A 25,402-nucleotide genomic window follows, 5' to 3' on the forward strand; every position below is an offset into this window, starting at 1 on the left:
TGAAACAGTTCATCGGCCAGCCTGAACTAACGCTGGGGACATCATGCCCTCGTGTGTAGCGTTTTAATCGCTGTATCCTTAGCAGCAAACAGTGCCCACGACTGGTGCCAAAGGCTTTGCTGAGTAACTGGCTGATGTGTAGAATGGCTGAATGTGTAAATAGAACACGAAACAATATTTGCTGTTTTCCCCTAGCAGTCAGGGGACGGGGACCAGGAAGATTCTGAAAGAAACTAATCTTTACTGTCTATCTATCACACATCAATGCTCAACATACACAAGGAAAGATTTCTGCAGAATGAGGAAGCGGCTCGTGGCTAGGATAAGTCAGCGGGCCAGTCTCCTGCAAAGGGAATGAAGACAGACTCCTAGGAGGCGGGGGCATGCTTGCTTGCTGGCTAGCCAGATGCCCCAGGCCTCTCAGTCCTGATCTTAGGCTTTGAAACTCCTGAGGATGGGATGCCTGGGTAGGCAGGGTAGGGGCAACACCCAGCTCCAAGGGTCATGTGTCAACTGCTCAGCTGAGAACTTGGTTTGGGGGATTCAAAGGCTAGAGGTGGGCTGGGCTGGAAGGAGCGCTTGGCTCCTGCCCTGTACAGCCCTGACTGAGGGCTCTACCAGCCCAGTGCCCCAGCAGCTTCTGTGCCCAGCAGGAGTGAAGTCCGGGCTTTCCTTCAGTAACCTGAAGCTTTTCTTTCTCGTCTTGGCCCTCCCTGGCCCCACTATGTCTTCCTGGTTGTTACTCCTCCTGCGGTCCCTCCTCCTTACTCCCACCTCCAGATTCCAAAAACACTCTGATTGCCAGGGTGGGTCAATGGTTAACACTCAGCTGGCTTTATATAAGCTGCTCCGAGTCACCTGCTGTGCACAGTCTCCTTGGTCCTTCAGTTTCGTGGCTCCTGCAGGCGGCTGCTCTGGCAGCCTCAGCCCCGGTGGGCTAGTCCTCACCATGGCCACCTGCTGGCAGGTCCTATGGGCCTATCGTTCCTACTTGATTGCGATATGTCTGCCCATTTTCCTGTTGCCTCTGCCAATCATTGTCCGAACTAAGGTAAGGATTGTGGGTCTCCCTCAGCATAGGTAACTCTAGGGGTGGCAAGGGAGAGATCACTGGGGCCAAAAGGGGGCATCTTTAATTTCCTCTTCACTTCCCCTCCCCTGAAAGTGAAGCCACCACTTCCTGTCTCCCTGGGAGCCAAGGGTGGTTTCATTCAGCACCCAATCCCTGTGCAAAGTGCTCAGGTACATTGGAGCCTGCGGTTTGAGGGACAGAAGCAGTTGCATAAAAGAAATGCAGGAACAGGCAGATGAGTTTCTCTGTGAGATGACGGCTGTGTGTCCACTCCGTCCTGAACTTAGTGCCAACCAGGGACAGAAGAGGCAAATGCATAGCTAGTTTCTGAGAGGGAGGGCAGGAGAAAGCTGGCCTCAGGCAGTTGTACCATCCCAGGGAGAAACAGAACAAGTGCTGACCTGTAGTCTCCAGGTGGGCCACCGAGGAAGAGCCCTTTCTGTGACACGGCTGGTGCACACGGCTCCTGCCTTCTTCCCTACTTCAGAAAGTCATGCATAACCCTGCTCTTATTCATCTGTCTCCTGCCTATACTGTGTGCACCTAGGAGCCTTGTTCCCCATCCTATGAGGCAGGTCCCCCTGTCCCTTCTACAAAAGGGGGGAAAAGTGAGGGTAGAACTCTGTTCTGTGGAGTTTCGGTCATACGCCCTCTTGGGTTCCTCTATAAGAAAATGAACATTAAATAACAAATCTCAGATTAGTCTGGGAGCCTGGGAATATAGTTCAGTAGCAAGGCTCTTTCTTGCCTGCCACAGGCAAGACCCCAGGGTTTGACCCCTAGCAATACCAAAACTAACAAGAAATCCCTAAATTTTAGCAAAATTATCCTGGAGCTTTGGGAAGGAAGCCCCCAAGAGGGTCTCATACCTTAACTTTGCAGTCTAGCTACTTGGGCAGATGGCATGGCTTGAAAGAGACAGAGCTGGAGGTGTGGCCCTGTCCCTAAAGCTGATACTGAATCTTGGCCCTGGACCATCCCACGCCCCCAGGACTGCCCAATGAGCCACTATCTGTTGCTACAGATAGGGAAATCAAGAAAGGCTTTGGTTATGTTATCTCTGAGAGAGGAGGCCCAGAATATGGCCCCTAACACCTGCTTAGGAATAAAGCCTGACTGATTTTTGAGATGACCTTCTCGGGCCCAAACCGGTGGCGTCTCTATGCCGGGAATCTATCAGAGAGATTTCAGACAGGCTGGAACCTGTGTGACACCACCGCCACCGTCCTGGGAGAAGCACACACAGTGCAGAAAGATTCCCTGTTTTGCCCCAGGGTAGGGAAATCCTGAGTTGGAAGCTGTGCCTCTTGGTGGGAAGGAACTGTATTAGGAACCCCGGCCTTCATTCGATTGTACGTGGTCCTGCTACTTGCCTCTGGCACACAGCCTTTGCTTACTCTCTCCTAACTCAACCAACTATCCTAAGAGGCCAGGCCGACCTCTGGACCTTGGGTTCCCACCCCACACAGGAATTCTAACCCTAAATATGATCAATTTCGTCTTCCCTGCTTGGCCGCGCCCATCAGTATATAAACAAGCTATTATGTGTCTCATGTCAAACAAACAAGCTTCCTTCAGCTCACATTCATTCCTTCTCTGAGATGCCCGCCCCCAAGAGCAAGCCTCAGAATGTGCCTGTATGCATACACACCCATATTCTTTCTCTCACCACCTCAGACTCTGCTATCTAAATTCCCATCAGCTTCCAGGGTCCCAACCCAAGGCCCGTGCTCACCTTCCTCAACCCTGAAGCAGGATTTGTCCCAGCTGGTCACATCCTCTTTGCTGTGTTGTCTTCACTTGACTTTGGTGACACCTAGTTTTGCCTCCCCTCCCTCCCATGCCATTCCCAGACTCCTTCTCCATCAGACTCTGCAGGTTTCCCAGCAACCCTCCTGTGCCCCCACACCCCTCCCAACTTCTGGCCAGGTAATTGTATGTTGTCTTATGATCTGAAAAGCATCCTCTAGCCGGGTGTGGTAGCGCCCACCTCTAATCTCAGCATTCGGAAGGTTGAAGTAGCAGGATCATGAGCTCAGCACCAGCCTGGGCTGAGTTGTGAGAACTTGCCTCAAAAACAAAACAAGAACCCCACCCGCCACCCCCAAGTGTCTCGAAGCCCACAAATCCTCAGTCTGGGATCCGACTGCAAACCTCTACAGCTGCATGAGCCAGCTAATTTGGTCACGTGGCCCACAATATTTCTCTATATGAAACCTTTGCTTTTCCCCAACCAGCGTGAAGCTCAGGCCGCCATCTCCAGAAAGCTCTTTCCACAGTCTTGCTGAGACATGTTTTAAGCTACCGCCTTTTGATGCTAGCCTTGACTTAGGTCGTTCTGGTTGGTTCAGCTTCCTCCAGCTGCTCACACAACCAACAGCAGGACCTGTGTGCTCACTGTCCCCTCCACACACTACACATGTTTCCGGTTTATGATCGGATCAAAGGCCAGTAAACTCATTCTAAGTCAAGACTTTTACAAATGGAAAACACACTGAGTGTACCCACTAACACCCACCCACTAATCACAGCCTTGCGATGCAGCGGGGCAAGGCATGGTTTGTTCCTTTTCCTTACTCTGCCCTGGAGCTGTGGCTTGCTACCAACACCCTTTATCACCTCAGATGATCTTACCACAACTCTCCAGCCTGGGGAAAGATCAGTTCGTCACCTCTCCACCTTCCTAAAACCAGGAACTGTCAGAAGTTAGGAACATCTATATTCTGGAAGACAGGGTCCCCACCTGGGCAGTCTCTCTACCCTGTCTTGTCTCACCTGGCCCTGCCTTCCTGCCATCACTTTCCACCCTACTGTCAGGGAATCCCTAAGACCTCCTGCCAACCCCATACAGCCTTCCCAGTACAGTTAGAAATCAATTTGAACTAAAGAAGCCCAAGGCCCCGAGACTCCACACCGGCAAGCCTCCCGCTCAGACTCCATTCCCACCATCCCACCTCTGCTCCCAGCGGCTTCTCTCTGCTCCTGTCTGGGCTCTTCTCCTCCCAGATTCATTCTCCTCCCATTCCTCTTACTTGTATCTCAGAAGCCCTCTGCCCCACTAGTCTCTCTGGCCTTCTATTTGCAGAGAAGTCCCTGTTTAAAAGAGTGTGTCCAGGGCTGGGGTTACGGCTCCGTGGATAGAGAATGCTTGCCTAACATACATGAAACCCTGGGTTTAGACCCCAGCACTGAAGACACTAAGCATGGTGGTACACTTCTGTAATCACAGCAGCTGGGACGTGGAGGCAGGAGAATCAGAAGTTCAGAGACGTCCTTAGCTACACAGTGAGTTTGAAGCTAGCCTGGGATAGACGAGGTTCTGTCTCAAAAAAAAAAGTGTATATTTGTTTACTTTCTTCCTATTTTTTGAAGAAAGGACTTTGACATACTCTCTGCAGACTCCCATGGCTGGGTGTATCAGAGATGTTGGGTGAGTTAATGAAGGAATATGGGCAAAGGAGGAACATTTCCTGAATTCCTATTGAGTCTGCTCTCTGTAATTAGCCCCCAAACGTAAAACTGAGCCTCCTAGCTCTGGCCCCTAGCACGGGAAGGAGAGCCCCCACCGAAGTTCAGCCCTCTGTAATAAAATAGCTAACATTTATTGGATGTGTTTTATGCACTCGGCATCGGGCCAAGCACCTCGAAGCCTTAGCTCACTTGTTTCCCACGGAGGCCTCTGCTCAGCCGTGGTGTTACTGCTGCTGCCTCCATTCCACAGCCATGTAAACTGAGGTCCAGAGGGATGAGGTAATTTGTTTTCAATGTCATCTGTAAGAAAAGAAAAGGTAGAGGCAGTCATCTGGTCTTGGGGTCTCTGCCTGAAGCTGTCTGGAGAGGCAATGAGGCTCCCATTACAGCTCCTCTCAGGCCACCCAGCCAAGAGTTCCACACTCATTCTGTCACCAATGTGAGGGACAGCCTCTCTTTTTCCCAGGGGTAACTGGACAAAAATACACATATTTTACCCCCAACCTCGTCAGGGTCCAAAGTAGGAGGCACGTGTTTGTGCCACACGGATGGCGCCAGGGAGCCAGTGAGCTCAGAGTAGGCAATGACTTCTCCTAAGGAGTCCAAGAGGGCTGAGAAGCCACAAAGGGGCGGGTGAAGCCACCGCCAATGGAGGGCCCCCGAGGGCAGGAATGGGGGAGCATGGGACCAGCAAGAGCCATTAAGTGAAAAGAACGACCATCAGCCTCTTGAACTGCTGTCGCCTTTGACAGCTGACAGGGCCTGCAGTGTGGCATTTGCTCAGCCCTGCAAGCAGAAGCACCCCTGTCCAGAGACCTCCTCCCCACTCTTCTCTTCCCTTACACATAAACCTCGTTCGTACGCAGTTCTGTGAGTGGCAGGCACCATTCATGTTCTGGAAAGAGGGTGTGGAGGAGCCATCTTTCCTATGGGGTGACATGGGACACACACATGCAAATGTACTGCCTGCCCAAGCTTTGCAAGCAGTATGGCAGGTATCGCCATATATGGCCCGGGGAGGAGCTGCCCTCAGTACAGGGCTCAAGTAGGGCCCCCCAGGGAGTGGACAGTTACCCTAAGACCAGAGTGGCAGTAAGAGCCAGATCAACCCAGCTCTGGGTGAAGAATTGTCCAGGCAGAACCTGTAGCAGGTGCAAAGGGCCAATACAGGGGTGAGCTTGGCAAGCTGACTGGGCAAACAACAGTGTTGAGCTGGGGGCCTGCGCCATTACAATGTTGGGATGGTCAAGTTCAGAAAGGAGAGGAGAAGGCAGCCTATGGCAGGCCTGTGAGGCTGGGGAAGAAGTGGGGACTTTGTTCTTCAGGCAATAAGGAGTAAATAGAATAGTCACGTCTATAAATGTCAGCCAAAAATGCAAAAGCCTCTTGGAACCCAAAAGGATCATCTACAAAAAATAGTAATGGCGCCATGTTGGTCAGAGATCGACTGAGACAAACATGTCTCTGCTAAGAACAGAAGAGAGCAGCGTCTTTAATCGCGGGCACAGGATGCACAGTTCTGTGCACTTTAGAACTGGTGATAAGTAAGCATCCTCAGGACAAGCCGAGGCCCAATGGCAGAGGATATCTGTGCAAGGAATTTAGACCCTCTATCATGCTCTGAGGAAGCAGGGTGCAGAGAATAGAGCATGACTTTTGGAGCCAGGTAGATAACCGAGGGCACTTGAGAGCATGTGTGGAGTATATGCTATCACTTATCCCCAGATCTGAACACCACGGCTAGGAGGAGATGCTACAGCCAGCTCCAGGGCTCGGGAAACTCCACGAACTTCCTGTCTGCCGCTGCCTCCTGGAGGCACAGAAGGCCTTGGGCCCTGTGTGGATGGCGCCCTTTCCCATAGCTGCTCAGATGAGCTGTGCCTCCACCAGGGCCTCAGACCCTCCTGTCTATGAAGCAGGGAGGCGTGTCTTGTCACACAACCCCAAGTGGTGAGCTGTGGTCCCTAGGAGCGGCAGAGAGTGGCACCTGGGATGGATGGAGATAAGTTTTGCCTGGAAGATTTAAAAGAGGAGTCACGCCCCCTCCCCAAAGCCAGGAGGTCCCTGAAGTAAAGACAGAAAGTATTCTGACATAGACTTTACCCCCTGATAACTAAAACTTTACCTGGCTCATCAGTGCCCTTAGGAACATTGTGGGAAGGAAGGTAGATTCTAGTGCGGGTGGTAGCCCTGGGCTTCCGTGAGGACCATATTCGCTGAGGGCTGTGGGATTGCCAGTTCACTCAACTTGACTGAGTCCACTCAGACACAGCAAGCCTGGCTCCAGGCACAAACCGTGATGTCAGGAGTTTTCCCCAAAGCTTTGTTAAAACCCTGTGGCAACTGGTTGTGGTGGTGGCACATGCCTACTCAGAAGGCAGAAGCAGGAGGATGTCTGTGAGTTCAAGATCAGCCTGGTCTACAGAGCGAGTTACAGGATAGGCTCCAAAGCTACACAGGGAAGCCATGTCTCAAAAAACAAAAACAAAATAAACCAAAACAAAAAGCCTGTGACATTGTGAGCCCACTGTTTCAATCTGATGTGCCGGAAGCCCCAGCTACTTGGTAGAAGGAGGCAGTTGTTTGAGCCTAGAAGTTCAAGGCCATCTTGAGCGATACAGTGAGACCTGGACAAGGAGAAAGGGAAAGAGAGAGGTGGGTGTCTTTAAGATTTTTCAAGTGATTGGCTAAAACTCTGTGACTGTGAAGAGTTGGAATGTGGCCGATCAAGAATTGCAGAATTACCTTCAGTTCCCGTAGTAGTGGCCACTTGCTACTCAGCTCAGTATCTACCCTACCATCGTCTCAATGGCAAGGTAAGGCTGATAGAATCCTTAGAATCCTAGGAGCCTCTGCTAAGCCTGGAGCTGAGAAAGCCATCAGCCTCTCGTTGCCTTTCCCTACCAGTGTATTCAGGAAATGATTTGGTATCAGACTTTCTTCTGCTCTGCAATCAAAATTGTGCATGTACCCAGGTGTGGTGGTACAGCCAGGCGGTGGTGGTGCACACCTTTAATCCCAGCACTCGGGAGACGGAGGTAGGACGATCTCTGTGAGTTCGAGGCCAGCCTAGTCTACTGATCAAGTTCCTGGACAGTCAGGGCTACATACTGAGGCCCTGTCTCAAAAACATCAAGAAAAATATAAGTGCACATGACCTTTCCCAGACCTGCACCTGGCCAAGGATGTTCACGCCTGCCAAGGATGCTTACACTTGGAACAACAGACCCTTCTTTCTGAAAGAGCTTTGTTTTGGAAGTGTAGGGGTTGGATGGAGAAGATGGGTGGTGACTTTCTCTAGTTCCCAGAAGGTAGAGTGAAGAAGCCAAGAGGAACCAAGTAAATGGCACTCACCCAAACGAGAATAAGGCTGTAGTCGCCATCACTGTGCTTGGCAGAGCCTCAAAGGCAGGCAGGGGCACGGGAGGCTTTTGTGGGGATGATGGCTTCCGGTGCCCCTCATGGAGGCTGCTGGGGAAGGCCTAGAAGAGAGTCACACAGGGCCATTGCTTGGTGAGGTGATACTTGGCTGTTTCTGGCTAGCTTGGAGTTGAGAATGGGAGAGAGGAAAAGGACACACTCCTGCTGAGAGTTAAAGAAGCTGGATGTAAGGATAGGGCTCTGAGCCAGGTGTTTCAGAGACTTGGAGACAAATTCTCATAGCTGAACTGGCCATTGTCCCCTTTGTGATATTCATCGATTCGGTCATCAAAGGTATTGGGCAATTAACATCTGCCTGTTATTCCTGGGAAGGATCACACACACACAAACACACATACACACACACACACACACACACACACACACACCCGAGTTCTCTCTTCATTTCAGTGTAGCTCATTTTCTTCGAAGTTCTGTGTTGTTTTACTTTGTACATTTTAAAAGTTTAGTCTGAGGAAATGCAAGGCTCCTTCAGGTGTGAAGGGGTCCTGGTTCCCTCCCAGGGTAAGAAGCCCTCCAAGGTCCCTCGTGTGTATACAAATGGTGGGCTCTCACATGCCCACCATAGCACCCGTGCGGCCTTCCTCCTTTCCCTTCTCCTTTCCTTCATTATTCTTTTCCTTCTTGGGCTGAGTCGGAGCCCAGAACCTCTCGTGCTAAGCAAAGTCTCTGCTGCCAAAGTTTTCCCGGCCTTTGTACAATCAGGTAATTAAAAGACCAGGCTGCCATCTGTCCCTGTTTCAGCCTCCCATTTCCATGGTCCTGTCTCTAGATAAAGTTCTTGACCTCTCTCGAGGCAGACAGAACTCTTTTTAAGTACGTACATCTTCAGGAACCTGACTTAGGCCTACCTCAACCCCTGGATGTCTTCTCCAGTCTAGCAGTAGGGGGCTCAGGAAAGGTCATTTCCCCTTGGGACTCTCACTCTTCCGGTCTGTCCTTTGCAGCAGTGCCTGTCAGGTTACAGCCTAAATGCCCCAGCTTCCTCCAGGCCCTGGGAATGTCCCTGTACCCTACAGTAGCATCCATGTACTAGAGTCCAGGGACAATGGAAATGCCCCGCTGTAAGCCAACCATCCCCACCCCAAGTTAACCTTCAATCCCCAGCAGGGACACATTTGAGACTGTGGGTGTTTGCTCCTGCCTCAGAGCCATGTGCTGCCTGCACGGTGTCTGTGATGGGTAAAGGCCATATCACCCACAGCCCTTCCCTTCCCTGCCTTTTCTATTCCCCAGGGTCCAGAGTCTGCCCTGGTTTCTCTGGCACCCTCATTTCCATGTGTGCCTCATATAGTCACCTGGTTCTCTAAAAGTTCAAAGCTACTCTCCAGTGAACCCTGCCCTCTGTGTCCTAGGTGCACCCCACCTCCACCCCTCCCTACCTGCTCCCCACTTCCTCCCTATCCTATCCCCACCAGAAAAACTGTCTCTTCACTTCCTATGCATGTATGGCTGGAAACGCTTCGTAGTGTTTTTTAGGGTTAAAAAAAAAAGCTCCAAGAGAGGTTAAGTGACTTGTTCAAAGACGTACAGTAATAAATCTGGGTCTGGGTTCTTAGGTTTGCTGAATAGACTTTTTTTTCACTGTGAAAGAACCCTCCAACCTATACCTGGAGGATCCTCAAAGGAGCTAGTCTTCCTGTCCCCTGCTGACTCTGCAGGCCAGCCCACACAGACTCCCTGAAGACCAAGCTGGGTATATATATATATCACGCTTCCCCCCGCCCCCCGAGACAGGGTTCTGTGAAACAGCCCTATCTGTCCTGGAACTCGCTCTATAGACCAGGCTGGCCTCAAACTCACAAAGATCCCCCTGCCTCTGCCTCTTGAGTTCTGGGATTAAAGGTGTGCGCCACCACCTGTTATCATTGCCTTTTAATGCTGGGCATTGGCTCACCCTTTTGGCAGAAACAGCCTTGGACAGCTTATGGTCCAGTGACAAAAATTAATACCCATTTATTTCATAAAGCTAAATGCTGCCAAGCAAGGCGGCACACACATGTCATCCCAGCACCTGGGAGGCAGAGACCAAGAGATCCCATCCATGACCCATTGAGTGAGCCTCACTCTAAAAAAAAGATGGGGAGGGGATCCCCTGAAAAAGGAATACCCAACTAAGATCTAGGAATGAACTGATGTCAACGAGGCAAAATGGGGAGGAAAAGGAAGTCTAAAGAGAGGGACCTCTGCAAAGATCTCTGTGGCCAGACAGAGGACGGAGTGCTCGAGGAAATCCAGGGAGACCAATGCCTGCTGAAGTGGAGCAGAGTAGGCAAGATCAGAGTGTTGTGAGTAAGGCACCCAGACCCAGCTGTGGGACTCGGTGGTAGAGCATACCCCTCAGCTCTGAGACCCCTAAACAACAAAAAATAGTTACTACAATAAGAATAAACTGCTTTAGTGTTACAGAGAGGACCCAGAACTGGAAACAGCTCCCCTCCTGGGCCTAGGAAGCAGAAGGCAGAAAGGCTCAGCACAAAACTCTCTGCTGTTTACTGAGCCCTGGACCCAGGACACCCCTAGCACAGTCTCTGCCTTCGCTCCAAATGGGAAACTGTGCTCCTGGGATCTGTACCACATAGTGGTCCTATGGTGCTAGGGGGCTGCCAGAGGCCAGATGTAAGCCACTGGGGCTTCGTGTCAGGGTTGCCAGTCCCCAGTGTGGCTTGGAATCCCTGGATTCCCCATTCCTAGAGCTGGGGATGCCGACCTGGAATCAGACATATTGTGGGACAGAGCAAAAAGGTCCACCAATGCCTCTAGCAGTGCCCAAAGGGTGGCATCTAAACACAGAGCCTTGCAGCTCCAAGCTGGACCGTCCCACCTACAACAAGTGCGTCACTTCTATTTTTCCCAGAATATTACTTGCAAAGGAAAGCAGTTAGGAATCCTGATTTCCAGGAAAACCCTGTTGCGTTTTTTTTTTGTTTGTTTGTTTTGTTTTTTGTTTATTCGAGACAGGGTTTCTCTGTAGCTTTGGAGCCTGTCCTGGAACTAACTCTTGTAGACCAGGCTGGCCTCAAACTCCCAGAGATCCGCCTGCCTCTGCCTCCCGAGTGCTGGGATTAAAGGCATGCGCCACCACCGCCCGGCCCTGTTGTGGTTTTAAAATACACATTCATTGTTGGTGCCTTAGAGGAAAGTACGGTGTAGAAACTACTGCATTGCCAAACAGTGACAGTGTAAACAGCATGCTGACTAGATTGGGAGGTAGCTGCTGGAACTGATGTGGGCAAGCGTCCAGTGTCTGATAGCTACAATCCAATATCTGCGACAGAGCCAGGCCTGGTGGCACATGCCTGTAGTCCCAGCTACTTGGGAAACTGAAGTCACTTGAGTCCCAGAGTTTGAGGCTAACATGGATAACTTAGTGAGACTCTGTCTCAGAAGCAAAATATCTGTAACAAAGTCCCCCAAAATAATGATGACAAGGAGCTGGGGAGACATCTCAGTGTGTAAAGGGATTTCTGGGAAAAACGAGTCACAGATCCCCAGTGCCTGAGTTTAAAAACAAGTGCAGGGGCTGGAGAGGTGGCTCAGAGGTTAAGAGCACTGCCTGTTCTTCCAGAGGTCGTGAGTTCAATTCCTAGCAACCACATGGTGGCTCACAGCCATCTATAATGAGATCTGGTGCCCTGTGATCCCAACTGTGTGGTGCTGGAGACAGGAGAATCCCTGAGATCCTTAAGGCTTGCACATGAAACGTGAAAACCATACAGATAAGCCTCAGCTTCATAAGCCTGTTTTTCTTTTGTTGGTGTTGTTTTGTTTTTGAAACAGAATTTCTCTGCCCGAGCTGTCCTGGACTCATTCTGTAGACCAGGCTGGCCTCAAACTCACAGAGATCTGCCTGCCTCTACCTCCTGAGTGCTGGGATTAAAGGTGTGCGCCACCACCATCCGGCCATGAACCTGTTTTAAGTTCAGATACTTCTAAGCTAAAGCAGACAACTGCCTTGCCCGCTCAGACATCCTCAGAATGCTTCGCTTGTCTATGTGGGCAAACTCATCCAGCACAAACCTACATTTTTGTTTTTGGATTTTGAGTTATTTTATACATATGTGTCTGTTTATATATAGTGTGTATGCACACATATGTGCTGTACATGTATGTGGAGGTCAGAGAACGGCTTGAGAATTGGCTCTCTTTCCACCATGTGAATTCTAAGTTTTGAACTCAGGTTATCGGACTCGACAGCAAGTTTCTCTGCACACTGGGCCATCTTTCTGGCTGTTTTTGTTTCTTTTTCTTTTTTTTTCCTTTTTCTTTCTTTTTTTTTCTTTTTCTTTGAGTAAAGGTCTCATATAGCCCTGAGTATGGCCTTGAAATCCGACCCTTCTGCCTACCATGCCAATACTAGGCACCGCCACGCTGGCACAAGCACCGCACAAAGCCTACTTTATAATGAAGTGTTGAACGCCTCTTTTTATTTATTGAACACTGAATTCAAAGTTAAAGACAGAGTGGTCATACATTGAGAACAAGGTATAGCAAGATATGGAAGGCTGTGGAAAGGTGTGTTAGTATGGGAAGGCGTGGTAAGGCGTGGTAAGGCATGGTAAGTATGATAAGATGTGGCAAAGTATGATAAGGTGTGGCAAAGTATGATAAGGTGTGGCAAAGAATGACAAGGTGTGGTAAGGTATGGTATAGTATGGTATAGCGTGGCAAAATATGGTAAGATACACTAAGGTATAGTAAGATGTGGTAATGGATGGTACAGGGTTGGTAAAATATGGTAAGGCATCTTAAAACATGGTAAAGTATGGTAAGGCGTGGCAAAATATGGTGAGATGTGGTAATGCATGGTAAGAAGATGGTAAGATGGGGCACAGTTTGGTGAAGTATGGTGATGTCTGGAAATGTATGGTAAGGTGTTCATGGTAAGGTAAATCACTTCATGGTAAGGTGTAGCAAGGTATGGTTCCTAGTGAATGCTCATCAGTTTGAACATTACGGTGTAGAAGACTCACAGTGGAGCCATGTGTGAGACAGGACAATCTCTGCTGACTTTGTCGGCTACGCTCATAGCCTTCACAAGATGCTCCCAAAGAGAGAGCATAGTTCTTCCATCAAAGTTCATGGGTCCTCAGGATTCCACGTCCAAGCTGAGAACCCATAATCCAGGGAGAACAAGCTTTGGCAGTTTTTTGTTTTGTTTTGTTTCTTGCATTTGTTTTGTTTTCATTTTGTTTTGGTTTTGGTTTTTGAGCCAGGGTCCCTGTGTAGCCCTGACTGTCTGGGGACTCACTCTGAAGACCAGGTTGGCCTAGAACTCAGAGATCTGCCTACCTCTGCCTCCTGGGTGCTGGGATTAAGCACTACCACCCGACCGTGTCTTTCTCTTTTCATCTGTGAACTGGGGAGAGCATTTGGGACCTCAAGGAACAGCTGAATGTTACTGAAAAGCATTTCAAACCCACTGGTCATGGGACTTGGCAGGGAGACGGCTTGGGATGCTCAGCAGGGCAGTTTTTCTGGAATCAGCAGTGTTGACCCCTAACCTCCTTCTGTCTCTGGTCAGACAGCATGAGGGTACAGAGGGGATGGCCTGTCCTTAGTCTGAGGGGTGGTGGGTAAGCAGTTGTCTGTCCAACCAAGGCAAGTACAGAAGAGCAAGGAAAAACTGGCATCAGCAGAAACCAGCTGGTCGAGGAAAGAGGTGGATCTCTGGTCAAGGGTCATGGGGGCCCTACCCCTGAGCTAATGAGTTCAGGTTCAATGCTAGAAGGGGCAGAGATTGAGTGTGTTCAATCAATTTCTGGCATCGCTAAACAAACGAGAGCTTGCCCAGAGACAGCCAAGAGCATGGCACCCAGTACAGCTCCAAGAGCACCTTCCTATGTGTTTCTGAGGGTGTGTTCTCTGGAACCCTCGGCCTTATGCAATCCTGCCACTCAAGCCGAGTGCCTGTTCTAATTCCTGTCCTAACTCAGCCACTCCTCAGCTGTCCTGAGACCTTGAGCAAGCCACTTGATCTCCAGACACCTCCATAAAGTGAGACCACCACACCCACCTTAATGGCGCTTATGTTTTTAACAAAGTCCTAAAAGTTGCTCAATAACAGCTTCCTCTTCCCCCAGGCCTCTCCTCCTCACTCCCCGAGAGAGATACTCTCCCTAGCATCAGAGTACTAAGGCTGCAAGGCTGCAGGTGCTGAGGGTGAGCCTAGTGGTAAAAGAAGGCAAACAATTGGATGGATAAGGGAGGAGAGTCCCAGCCCATAGCTTATAAACACCCCCTCGCCCCACCACCAACCCTCCCTACCCCCCTCACTCCACCCCCTCCCTGTTCCTTCCTCAGCCAACAGTCTGGGCCAGTGTCTCCCTCTGGCTAATCATTCTTTGGCCCTGGGAGAGGCTCTGACAAGGAGACTGGACCCTTGATGTCTTGGGCCCATGTCTGGCCTCCGTCTAGCCTATTCTTAAGATCAGGATCTGTGGCCCTAAAGAAGGAAAGGGGGATTTCTGATACCCAAAATCTATGCCTCGGAGTGACCCCAAATTCTTTGCATAATGCAAAGATGGGAGACACTCTCACCTTGTCTGAAAAAGTGAACCGCGCCTTGGTTTCTGTGCTGAGCAACCCCAGCAGGAGGCAGATGTTCAACCTCCCAAAACTTCTGGAGATCCCTTCCCTTGGACAAGATTAGCTTCAAAACTAGGGCTCCACGGATCCAGATGTCACCAAGCTGTCCTGGGGTGGAGCTCAGAGGCAGAAGGCTTGCCTAGCATGCACAAGTTTGACTCCCACCAAGAGTCACTTAGTAAAGAAACAAACAAGAGTTGAAGAAGATCAAGGTCCTGGGCCATGCTTTCCACCCTCTCCTCTCGCTGACTCCCCTGGAGTCTTCTTGAACTAAGTGAAGCCTCTTATAATGCCCAGCCCCAAGGTCAAAGACAAGAGGAGGACACTGGTTTGTTTTGTTTGGGATGGGGTCTCATTGGTGGTATACACCTTTAATCCCAGCTCTTAGGAAGCAGAAGCAGGTGGATCTCTGTGAGCTTAAGACAAGCTTGGTCTACATAGTGAGCCTGGAGCTTGCCAGTGCTACACAGTGAGACTTTATTTCAAAACAAATACAACAACAACAACAAAAATGAATGAACCCAAACCTGAGACAGTGTCTCATGTCTAGTCTAGACTGTCCCTAACCTTGCTATGTCGCCAAGGATAAGTTTGAACTCCTGAACGGCTCGCTAAATGCTGAGGCTTACAGGCTACATGGTGCTTTGGATTATACACAATGCAGTATACATGCTAGAAGATGCTACCAAATGAGCCATGTTTCTAGCTCTTTCTTCTTTGTTTATTTCATTTTGAGATGGGAACCTTGAATTTGGGAATCAAATATTCTCAGGCTCTCCTCATGCTGGCACAAATGGCCTGGTTTCTCCTGAGGGCAGAAGGGAAGGTGCTATACCTTCTAAGCCCTCTTCTGCTTCTCTCCTCCTGCCCACAGGAAGCCTACTGCGCTTACGCCATCATCCTCATGGCGCTGATGTGGTGTACTGAGTCCCTGCCCCTGGCTGTCACTGGCCTGTTCCCCATCGTCCTCTTCCCCCTGATGGGTATCATGGATGCCTCTGAGGTAAGCACCCCCGTCCACAGGAGGAAAGGCTACAGGGGTGGGGGGATCTTACCTAGAGCCTTGGAACCAAGGACACCACTTCACAGAGTTGTGGAAGAAGACAGCCAGCTAGGAGGCAGCGAGTATCCTAGAAGCATGCATAGCTGTTGTGTGAGTTCATTCACAACAGGAGGAATGAGTTCTGCTGGAGACGTGCAAGGCCTGCAACTGGAGGGGGGCGATGAAAGCCAACTGAGGAACTCCCCCAGCAGCGGGTCCTGCTAGCACATGGCTGCAAGTCGGGCACTGAGAGGTTGACCATGAGGATCTTAAGTTCAAGACCAACCTGGACTACCTAGGTAGACCCTGTCAAAAACAAACAGAAAGATAAACTGTCACCTGTCTCCGTATCCACAGAGCCAAAGTGAGGATTTTTATACAAGACACCCTTTGGATGTCCCCGGATGCTCAATTCTCTTACTTAAGATGTGTAGTGTTTCCATAGAGACTCACACACCTTCCTTGTGATACCCGATATGAGTACATGGTTGCCATAATGTATTGTTTAGAACATAGGGCTGAGGAGGTGGCTCAGCAGATAAAGGCACTTGCTGCCTAGCCTCACGCCGTGATCCACTTAGTGGGAGAAGGGACCGACTTCTACAAGTTGTCTCCAGACCTCCACACTCTAGCCATGGAACATACACACACACACACACACACACACACACACGTAAATGTAAAACAAAATTCAAAATTTAAAGACAATCATGTAGAGGCAAGCATGCATACCTTTGGCACAGATGCAGTTTTTGCCTGAGTATTTTCCAAACAGGGGTTACTTCATCCATGAATGCAGACCCCACATACAAAGGCCTAAGAGAGGACTGGCTGCATATACTTTTTAAAGGTGTATGTGCTAGATGTGTGTATTAAGTCTGTGTGGATGTATGTATTTGCATCACATTTGTGCCTGGTACCCTCGGAGATCAGAAGAGGGCATTGGGTCCCCTGGAACTGGGGTTAAAGATGGTTGTGAACTGCCATGTGGGCATTGAAAACCGAACCCAGGTCCTCTGGAAGAGCAGCAAGTTCTCTTAACTGCTGAGCCATCTCTCCAGCCCCTGACCCTATTCTTCTAATGTAATGGCTCTTTGGTTTGAACCGCACCAGAACCACCGGCACTGAGAAGCAGAACAGATAGACGGGACTCACTCTGACCTGACTCGGATGGAGCTAAAAAGGGGATCTCATCTCAACCTCATTTTTTCTTCTCTTCCCCTTCTCCACCACCCCTTCTTTCTCTTCTTTTTCTCTTCCTCCTCCCCATCTTCTTCCTTCTCTTATTCCTCTTCCCCCTTCATTTTAACACTGGGTCTTGCTGTTCAGCCCAGGCTAGCCCAGTCACATGCTTCTTGCTCCTGGGGTTCAGCAGAGCTACCAGGCCTGGCTAAGCGTTTTGTTTGTAACAAGTCTCAGGTGATGGTGATGATACTGGTAGAGACGGCACATACTGTTAAGAGCCGGGGAGTTGGTTACCTTCCGTGCTCTGCTTGAAGCACAGCTGTTCAGGCTACAGTCTCTTAGTCTCTCAGAGAGAAGAAAAGCATTGAGTTTGGCAGGAGCCTGGCTCCTGTAGAACAGCTGATTGCCCAAAGGCCATTTGCATTTGGTTCTGAGGTCCCAGAGGAATACCAGTTTGTGAGGATGTCATGACCGGTCCCCAAAAGTATCAGGAGGAGACACCAGAGTCTCAGGTCCATCCCCACTCCCCAGGTCGGCATAGAGTACCTCAATGACACCAACGTATTGTTCATCGGGGGGATGATGGTGGCCGTGTCTGTGGAACACTGGAAACTGCACAAGCGCATCGCCCTCCGAGTACTCCTCATCATCGGAGTGCGGCCTGCCCTGTGAGTCTGCGTGGGATCCAGGGTGGAGAAACATACGGGCATCCCATGTCTGGAAGGAAGCCAGAATGGCGGAGTGTCTGTCTGTTTGCCTGTAGGTTGCTTCTGGGCTTCATGTTGGTCACAGCCTTCCTCTCCATGTGGATTAGCAACACAGCCACCACAGCCATGATGGTGCCCATTGGGCATGCGGTCCTGGAGCAACTTCAGGGCTCACAAAATGACGTGGAGCAAGGCAGTGATAACCCTGCCTTTGAGCTCCAAGAAGCAAGTTCCCAGAAGGAGGCGACCAAACTCGGTAAGAGACCTGAAGCAGACTCCATCCCTAGACCTAAAGCAGTCCCTGCCCCCAGATCTGAAGCAGATCCTGCCCCCCAGACATGGCTTCCATTCTGAAAGGCCCATGGGAAAAGAGACAGGAGAGTGACTGACCTGACCAGGTCTTCCTGAGGTTTTCCCGCATGTAAAATGCCAGTGGAGACTGCTGAGATAACCCAGGAGGTGAAGGTGCCTGCCACCAAGCCTAAAGACATGAGTTTGATCCCCAGGACCCACATAATAGAAAGAGAAAACTGACTCCTGCAAGGTGTCCTCTGACTTCCATAAGTGCACTGTGGCATGTGTGCATGTACGTTTGTATGTAAAAATAATAATGTCTCAAAAATATTAAATGCCAACATCCGTGAGATATGTATGTAGCTGAAGCGAGGGTGCTCGCCTGGCATGTGCAAGACCCTGGGCTCCATCAAAACAGCAACAACAACAATAATAAACACAGAGCACAAAGCTAAGCGGCCTGGGCTAGCACATCATAGCAATTCAAGAGTTTGGTGAGAGGGGGCTGGAGAGATGGCTCAGAGGGTAAGAGCATTGCCTGCTCTTCCAAAGGCCCTTAGTTCAATTCCCAGCAACCACATGGTGGCTCACAACCATCTGTAATGAGGTCTGGTGCCCTCTTCTGGCCTGCAGGCATACACGCAGAAAGAATATTGTATACATAATAAATAAATAAAAATATTTTAAAAAAAAAAGAGAGAAGTGAGCTGCAGTCTGGGGAACAAGAAGTGCTCCAGGCTTCATCCCTCCTACTTGGTCTAGGCAACCCTTCTCGCTTCTCTGTGACTATTTCCCGAGAGAAGTTGAACCGGATTGTGTCTGAGAACATCCCAGCCCAAAGCTCCAGAGAATGCTGGAGCCTGGGCACAGTCTCTGTCCCCCTGGAAACTCAAGTCCAGCTGTGGCCCCAGAACCCAGCCAAGATTCCTGCAACTCATCTTGCACCTGTCCCCATGAGCCTTCTTTCCTTGTTGGCAGATAATGGACAGGCTGTCTTGGCCTCTTCAGAGCCCAGTACACAGAAGACTCAGGAGCATAGCCGCTTCCACAAGGGCCTGAGTCTGTGCATTTGCTACTCGGCCAGCATCGGGGGCATCGCCACCTTGACAGGCACTACCCCCAATCTGGTGCTCCAAGGCCAGATGAACTCGTGAGTGCCAGGGGAGAGGGGGACATGATGAATGGGGATTTGCACTCTTGCTGTGGTGAAAATGGGACCAGGGAGTTTCAGGGACAATGTCACACAATAGCCCATGTCTCCTTCATCAGGCTCTTCCCCCAAAATGGCAACGTGATAAACTTTGCTTCCTGGTTTGGTTTTGCCTTCCCCACCATGATCATCTTGCTGATGTTGGCTTGGATATGGCTGCAGGTCCTCTTCCTGGGTTTCAAGTAAGTGGTGCCATAGGTATGAGAAACCCAGCTTCCTATCTGTACCCCAGGAGCCTCTGATTCATCCAAACAAGGTGGGAGACCATACCATGAGAAGCCCTCTTCTCCTCTAAGTGACTGGTCTCCCATGCGATGAAATGAGCAAGCTGAGTCTGGAGGAATGGTGAATCCTGGGATTGAAAGTCATATCTCGTGTGTGTGTGTGTTCATATGTATGGGCAGGTGCACATGTTTATATAAATGTGTATGAAGACCAGAGTTTGACATTAGCTATCTTCCTCAACCATTTTCCCTTTATTTTTTGAGACAGGGTCTCCCAGTGAACCCAGAACTCATCCAGGTTACCATGGCTAACCAATGAGCTCCAGGGAGCCTTTGGTCTCTGCATCCCTAGCTACATCTTTTATGTACAAGTGCTGGGGCCAGAACTCAGATCTTGATGCTTACGTAGCAAGCATCTTACTTAGTCAGTAACCATCTCTCCAGCCCTGAAAACCACATCTCCTGGTACCCTCACCCCATCCCCGCCAGTCATACACCTTCCCATAATGCTCCATGGTCCTTGGATGAGCACTTGGGGATTCCGCATGGAGCACAGTCAGTTAGAGGAGCATTTGAGGTGGTCCTTCTGTTTGCCTGCCCATGTCCTGAACACTAGGACTCTTGCACCTTAGGCAAAGTCTCTATCCTTGCCATTCTCCATCTGATGAGTGATGATATGATGGGGGCCACAAAAGAGGAGAGCACAGGGAGTGGGCATTCCAGAAAGTTCCTGGACATGAAATCTCAGTTGATTCTTGCAGGACTGATAGTTAGCCAGGGTTAGAAGTGGGGAAAGGTATTCAAGCAGGAGAGGCAAGAAGCACAGAAGCCAGAAAGCCCTGGGAGTGTCTGAAAACACTGCTTCCCAAGGGCTGTCATGAGGCTGTCAGAGAACAATCACAGAGGACTTTGTGTGCCACATAGAGTTGGGACCTTGTCCTTGAGGCTAAGATGAGGAGGTAGATTTTATCTTCATGCAACCCTGAGTTACTCCTCATTCCAGTTTAGAGACCTATGTTGAGAAGTATTGGGTAGCCGGGCATGGTGGTATATACCTGTCATCTCAGTACCTGGGGAGCTGAGGCAGGAGGATCATGAGTTAAAGGCCAGCCTGGGTTACATGATATCCTGTCTTAAAAACCCAAAGTGAAGTAAAATGGTCAGAGACCCTGCTAAGACTCAGCTGAACTCAAGTCTGCAATCAGTTAGTGATGTCAACGAGCACACGGACCAGAGTGGTGATCTGAGTATTACTGGGGTGTGAGCCATTATTCATCCATTCCTTCCAGGCAGAGAGGAACCACAACAAGTTCTTAAGCTGTACTTTGAACAAATCACTTGGGCAGCTGCAAGGAGGCTGGCTTCAGGCTGGGAGCTGGTGAGAGGCAAGGCGGTAGTTGATGAAGTCAGCATAGTGTTGGATACTGGAGGAGCCAGAGATGTGTGAGACATGGTCTTTGCCCTGAGAAACTCACAGACCAGCAGATGATAAGATTTACCCAAGTGTAAAGCAAAATGCCAGCACAAGGTAAAGAGACAGCATAAGGGGGAGGCAAAGCCTTCTGAATGGCTAAGGACTATGAAGGTATTGCTGAGGCTGGCAGAGACAGCTGGGGTTGGCAGCAGGGAAGGGAGCAGTTCCCGGACTGTTAACAGAAAGGGGAGCTCAGAATCAAGACCGAAAGGACACTCGGAGTCTGGGCCACTTATCCCTCTCACTCTGGCCATCAAAGGCTCAGAACAAGAGACCCTTGACAGGAAGGGTGACAACGGGGAAGACAAAGAAGATACAGCTTTCTTGTGGAAGAAAATCCACAATCCCAAGCCAGGTCTGGTGGTACACACCCATAACCCCAGTACTCAGAAGGCTGAGGCAGGAGAATCAGGAGATGGAGACCAACTTGAACTAAAAACGAAACAAAGGGTTAGAAATGTAAGACAGAAGAGAGTTTACCTAGCATGCATGAAACCTGGGTTTGGTTCCCAATCCCACATAATCTGGGCACGATAACGTGTGCCTAGAATTCAAGGTCAGTCTGTGTTATATGAGACGCTGTCTGAGGGGAAGGGGGGGACTATGCCAAGATGCCCCTTTGGGTCTTGGACTCTCTTCTAGATGTGAAGCCAGGACCTAAGGGTTTTGCCCCATGCCTGGAACAGACTGTTCACACACTGCCCCTGCCTCTGCCTGCAGCTTCCGGAAGAACTTTGGCTTTGGGGAAGGGGAAGAAGAACAAAAGAAGGCAGCCTTCCAGGTCATCAAGAACCAGCACACGCTGCTTGGCCCCATGAATTTTGCAGAAAAGACTGTCACCGTCCTCTTTATTTTCCTGGTGGTACTCTGGTTCACCAGAGAGCCAGGCTTCTTCCCAGGCTGGGGTGACACGCTTTTTGCCAATGAAAATGGCCAAAGGTGAGACCTGCCAGAGGGCAGAGGGGAGACTGCCGGGGACTCTGAACTAGAAAGGAAGAAAAGGAAGGCAAAGGGAGTGAAGGGAGTTGAGGCAGGGACAGGATGTCACCAGGCATGTTGATGGTGGGGTCCCTTCTCTGTCCCTTCCTCAGCCTTTCCCTCCTGCCCCTTCCACAGCTTAGCATCAGATGGAACAGTGGCCATCTTCATCGGCCTGATTATGTTTTTCATCCCCTCCAAGATCCCAGGACTGACCCAGGACCCAAGTAAGCACCTGGCCTGGGACTGGGAAGGGTCTCCAGAGGGCCCCGCCTGCAGGTGCATAGCTTACTGCCTTCTACCACACCCAGCAGGAGCTAGCAAAGCTTAGAGGGGTTGGAGTGACCTGCCAAAGACACAGGGACTCAGGGACAGAGGTGGGATACTACAGGGATGGAGACTGAGGGACTCCCTTCTACCTAGCTTACTAGGAACCTACTTAATAGGAACCCACTCAGGAAGGCCTCAAGTGGAGGGGAGGGAAGGCCTATTGACTTTTGGTGACCATCTTTGTCTGCTTGGGGAGCAGACAAACCAGGGAAGCTGAAGGCTCCTCCTGCCATCCTCACCTGGAAGACAATGAACGATAAGATGCCTTGGAATATCCTGATCTTGCTGGGTGGGGGCTTTGCCCTGGCCAAAGGCAGTGAGGTGAGAGCCTGTTTGAGGGAAACCCTGGGATAGTCCCTCACCAGCCTTAAGTACCTCTCCCCAGATGGGTTCTTGAAGCCCAAAGGAAAGTAGGCCTCTCTCAGCGATGCGCCCCACCCGCACACAGCCACTTAATCTTGAAGCCAATGCGATAGGCCTGAGCACCCACAAAGCTGGTATCGACTTGGTGCCATACCAGATGAAGCCTCCAGGGGGCGACAAATAACAGTCTTCCAGGGACCAGAGCGTCTTTTTCTTGACCTTCCATCCAAAAGAGCAGAAAGATTAGGGATATGGCAGCCCTTGACCCCGGGTCCTAGCTCATGTAGGAGATTCCTGGGTCTGTGGTTAGTATATCCACAGACTGTGACAGACACTTTGCTTGATGTGAAGGAGACAGGAACTCAGCGCAGGGCATAGCATCAGGTCCCACAGCCTGGCATGACAGTGGACAGGGACAGACCCTGGGAATTGCCCATTTTCCAAGTAGCCTCTTCCAGCCTCTTCAAGCTCCATCACCACCACCAAAAGCAAGATCCCTTCAGCCCTAACGTGTGTGTGTGTGTGTGTGTGTGCGTGTGTGTGTGTTTGGGGGGGGGGAAATCAGATGATCCAGGAGCTTCAAGTGAGCCAGGAAAGCAAGGTAATCACACTCACAAATTGCGGGTTTCCCACTAGAACCTTCCCCCCTCATCCCACTGGTCCCAAGGAGCAACAGGGAGCCCCCCTTGGTCCTAACTGGGCACCAACTTCCTTCAGAGTTGTTTGACTTGAAGGCCATGGAGGTGTGGGCAGGGCCAGGGCCTCCCAGAGTTCCAGCTGGGCACCCGGGAGCTTTTCTGTCTCCTATCTGTTGCCTCCTTCTGCCATCAGCAATCAGGTTTGTCTGCGTGGTTGGGAGAAAAGCTGACCCCGCTGGGGCACATACCACCAGCAGCCACAGCCTTCGTCCTCTGCCTATTGATTGCCATCTTCACTGAGTGCACCAGTAACGTGGCTACCACTACGCTCTTCCTGCCCATCCTGGCCTCCATGGTGAGCTGACACGGCACCCTTTTCCAGGCGGCCCTCCTGCCTGTTCTCTACCCCGCAGCTACTCAGGGGGCTGGTCCAAACCTCCTCTTCTGCACGGAGAGAGCCACCTCCCAGGCTTCCCCCAGCTCCAGATGTTGAACTTCTAGGTCCCAAGGCCGTCTGGCCCCTGAGTCACCTGTCCCAAGTGACATCACTCTTTGAGTATCCCAGTGGGGCTGACTGGAGGCCTCACCCACCTCCCCACCCAATCCCTGTTCTGGTCATTCCAGAAGTGATGGGGGTAAAATTGCTCCCTGGAGCGTCCCCAGCCCCTTCCTCCTTAGGCGTGTTCCCACAGCCTTTGATGACACCTCCTGAGCCCCTTTGAGATCGGTTTTATGGGCCCCTCCCCTCACTACACCCCACAGGGCAGGGCAGCACATTCATCTCCTCCAAGAGGTCAAGGGGCCCTCTCCAGGTCACCCAGAACACTCTGCCCAGGAATCAGGTTCATGACCAGGGGGGGAGGGACGGGGTGGCCTCCCCACTGATCCGGGGCCAGGACCAACTGTGCCCCTGTCATCCTCCAGGCACAGGCCATCTGCCTTCATCCTCTCTATGTCATGCTCCCCTGCACCCTGGCTTCCTCCTTGGCTTTCATGCTCCCTGTGGCCACTCCGCCCAACGCCATTGCCTTCTCCTTTGGAGGCCTCAAAGTGTCCGATATGGTGAGTGGCTAGGAGATGGGAATGCCTCAGCCCGCCACCTGCCCTGTCTCTCCCTCTCAAGGCACCATAACGCAGCTGAGGGACACTGAGGTTCCCAGAGAAGAGCTGGCCCTGGGGCTGGGGGATGGCAGAAACTCTGGCATCTTTATACTCTACAGTCCCAGGTCGCAAATAAAGGGAGGGGACATTCGGAAGTTCCAGGGGTGGCGGCATCCCCACTTAACAAAATGGCCTAAGAGAAAACAAGGCTCAGAGCCCGAGAAGCTTAGGAACCCCCACCTTCCCTGTTAGGATGGGCAGTCAAATAAATGACAAAGACATTGCGCAATACTGCAGTTTAAACCGAAGGCAGGACTTCCCAAGGGCTTTGCTGATGAGAGGAGTCCTAAGCACCCCCGAGAGCTGAGGAGTGTGTTTCTGATTCACATTGGCTTGCCTCACTCTAGGCCCGGGCCGGATTTCTGCTCAACATCATCGGGGTGCTGACTATCACACTGTCCATCAACAGCTGGAGTTTCCCCATCTTCAACCTGGACAAATTCCCATCCTGGGCTAACTCCAACACAAGCCAATGCTTTCCCAGCCTGCCCAATTCCACCGAACCAGGCCTTTAGACTAGGATACCACCTAGTTCTGCTGGGGAAAGCCCACTGGTGCCACTCCTCACAGCCAGGAGAGGGCGCTCCAAACGCCAAGTCCGGGGCCAGTGTTGGAGAGTCGGCCGGCGCATGTGCAATCGTGTATTCCTGTGTCTGCAAAGATCGTGTGTCTGCTGTTTCTCTGGGGTACAAAGGAAGATGCTCGTATTCCGTATGCTGTGCGGGGACGCGCGTGTGTAGTATGGCCTAAGGGCGCCTGGGTGGCTTTATGTAAGGTGACAGCGCCCGCCCTCTGTCTTCCAGCTAGACCTCCAGACCTATTTGCACTGTATTTATTGAAACTCTGGGCTGGAGGCGCCTGGGAGCGGGAACTCCAAAGTTCATTAAAGATGTTTTCAATAGAGTCCGGGTCATTTTCCCGGTGCGCTCAGGGCCTGGAAGCAGAGGTCGCTCACCCCTGCCAGACCGTTTGGAGTGGGCGCAGCCACCCAGCAAAGCTGCAGTGACTTCACCAGCGGCTAATTGGGAGCTGCCAGTCTCTGCGTGCCTTTGGGAAAACCGGCCTCCCCGTTCCCAGAGCACTCCCTGGACATTTACATAAAACCCTCTGCCCCTGCCAATTCCTCACCGACCCTTCCTCCAGCTGGAAAAACCGGTCCCGCTAGACCGGAGGAGACAGGCTGACCCATGCCAGGATGCTCAGAAAGATGGACCCTCATCCAAA

At 50.9% G+C, this 25,402-nt stretch overlaps 1 protein-coding gene and 1 long non-coding RNA gene across 2 annotated transcripts; one reads left to right on the forward strand and one right to left on the reverse strand.

Moving 5' to 3' along the window:
• The first annotated feature begins 835 nt into the window (after positions 1–835).
• Positions 836–25,070, forward strand: Slc13a2 (solute carrier family 13 member 2). Its single transcript, XM_041665089.1, has 12 exons — positions 836–1,051; positions 15,447–15,575; positions 17,331–17,467; positions 17,563–17,762; positions 18,779–18,950; positions 19,070–19,192; positions 21,429–21,647; positions 21,825–21,913; positions 22,216–22,337; positions 23,211–23,372; positions 23,942–24,079; positions 24,526–25,070. Exons 1-12 carry the CDS (start codon positions 950–952, stop codon positions 24,691–24,693), a joined length of 1,761 nt encoding a protein of 586 aa, XP_041521023.1. The 5' UTR covers positions 836–949; the 3' UTR covers positions 24,694–25,070.
• LOC121456694 lies at positions 4,761–8,944 on the reverse strand. The gene is made up of 3 exons (XR_005975653.1): positions 8,836–8,944; positions 7,898–8,025; positions 4,761–4,843 (listed from the first exon to the last, which is right to left on the reverse strand). It is a non-coding gene; the product is annotated as an uncharacterized LOC121456694 (long non-coding RNA).
• Positions 25,071–25,402: the final 332 nt, after the last annotated feature.

Source organism: Microtus oregoni, unplaced genomic scaffold, assembly GCF_018167655.1.
Source record: "Microtus oregoni isolate MIOR12 unplaced genomic scaffold, Mior012 000015F_ref0000493, whole genome shotgun sequence".
NCBI lineage: Eukaryota > Metazoa > Chordata > Mammalia > Rodentia > Cricetidae > Microtus > Microtus oregoni.

Bases quoted from the DNA above. Each gene is read 5' to 3' on its own strand.
- Slc13a2 (XM_041665089.1), top strand. From the start codon at position 950: ATGGCCACCTGCTGGCAGGTCCTATGGGCCTATCGTTCCTACTTGATT. The intron at 19,193-21,428 runs GTAAGTGGTGCC...CTCTGCCTGCAG, and splicing joins GTCCTCTTCCTGGGTTTCAA to CTTCCGGAAGAACTTTGGCT. The intron at 21,914-22,215 runs GTAAGCACCTGG...CTTGGGGAGCAG, and splicing joins AGGACTGACCCAGGACCCAA to ACAAACCAGGGAAGCTGAAG.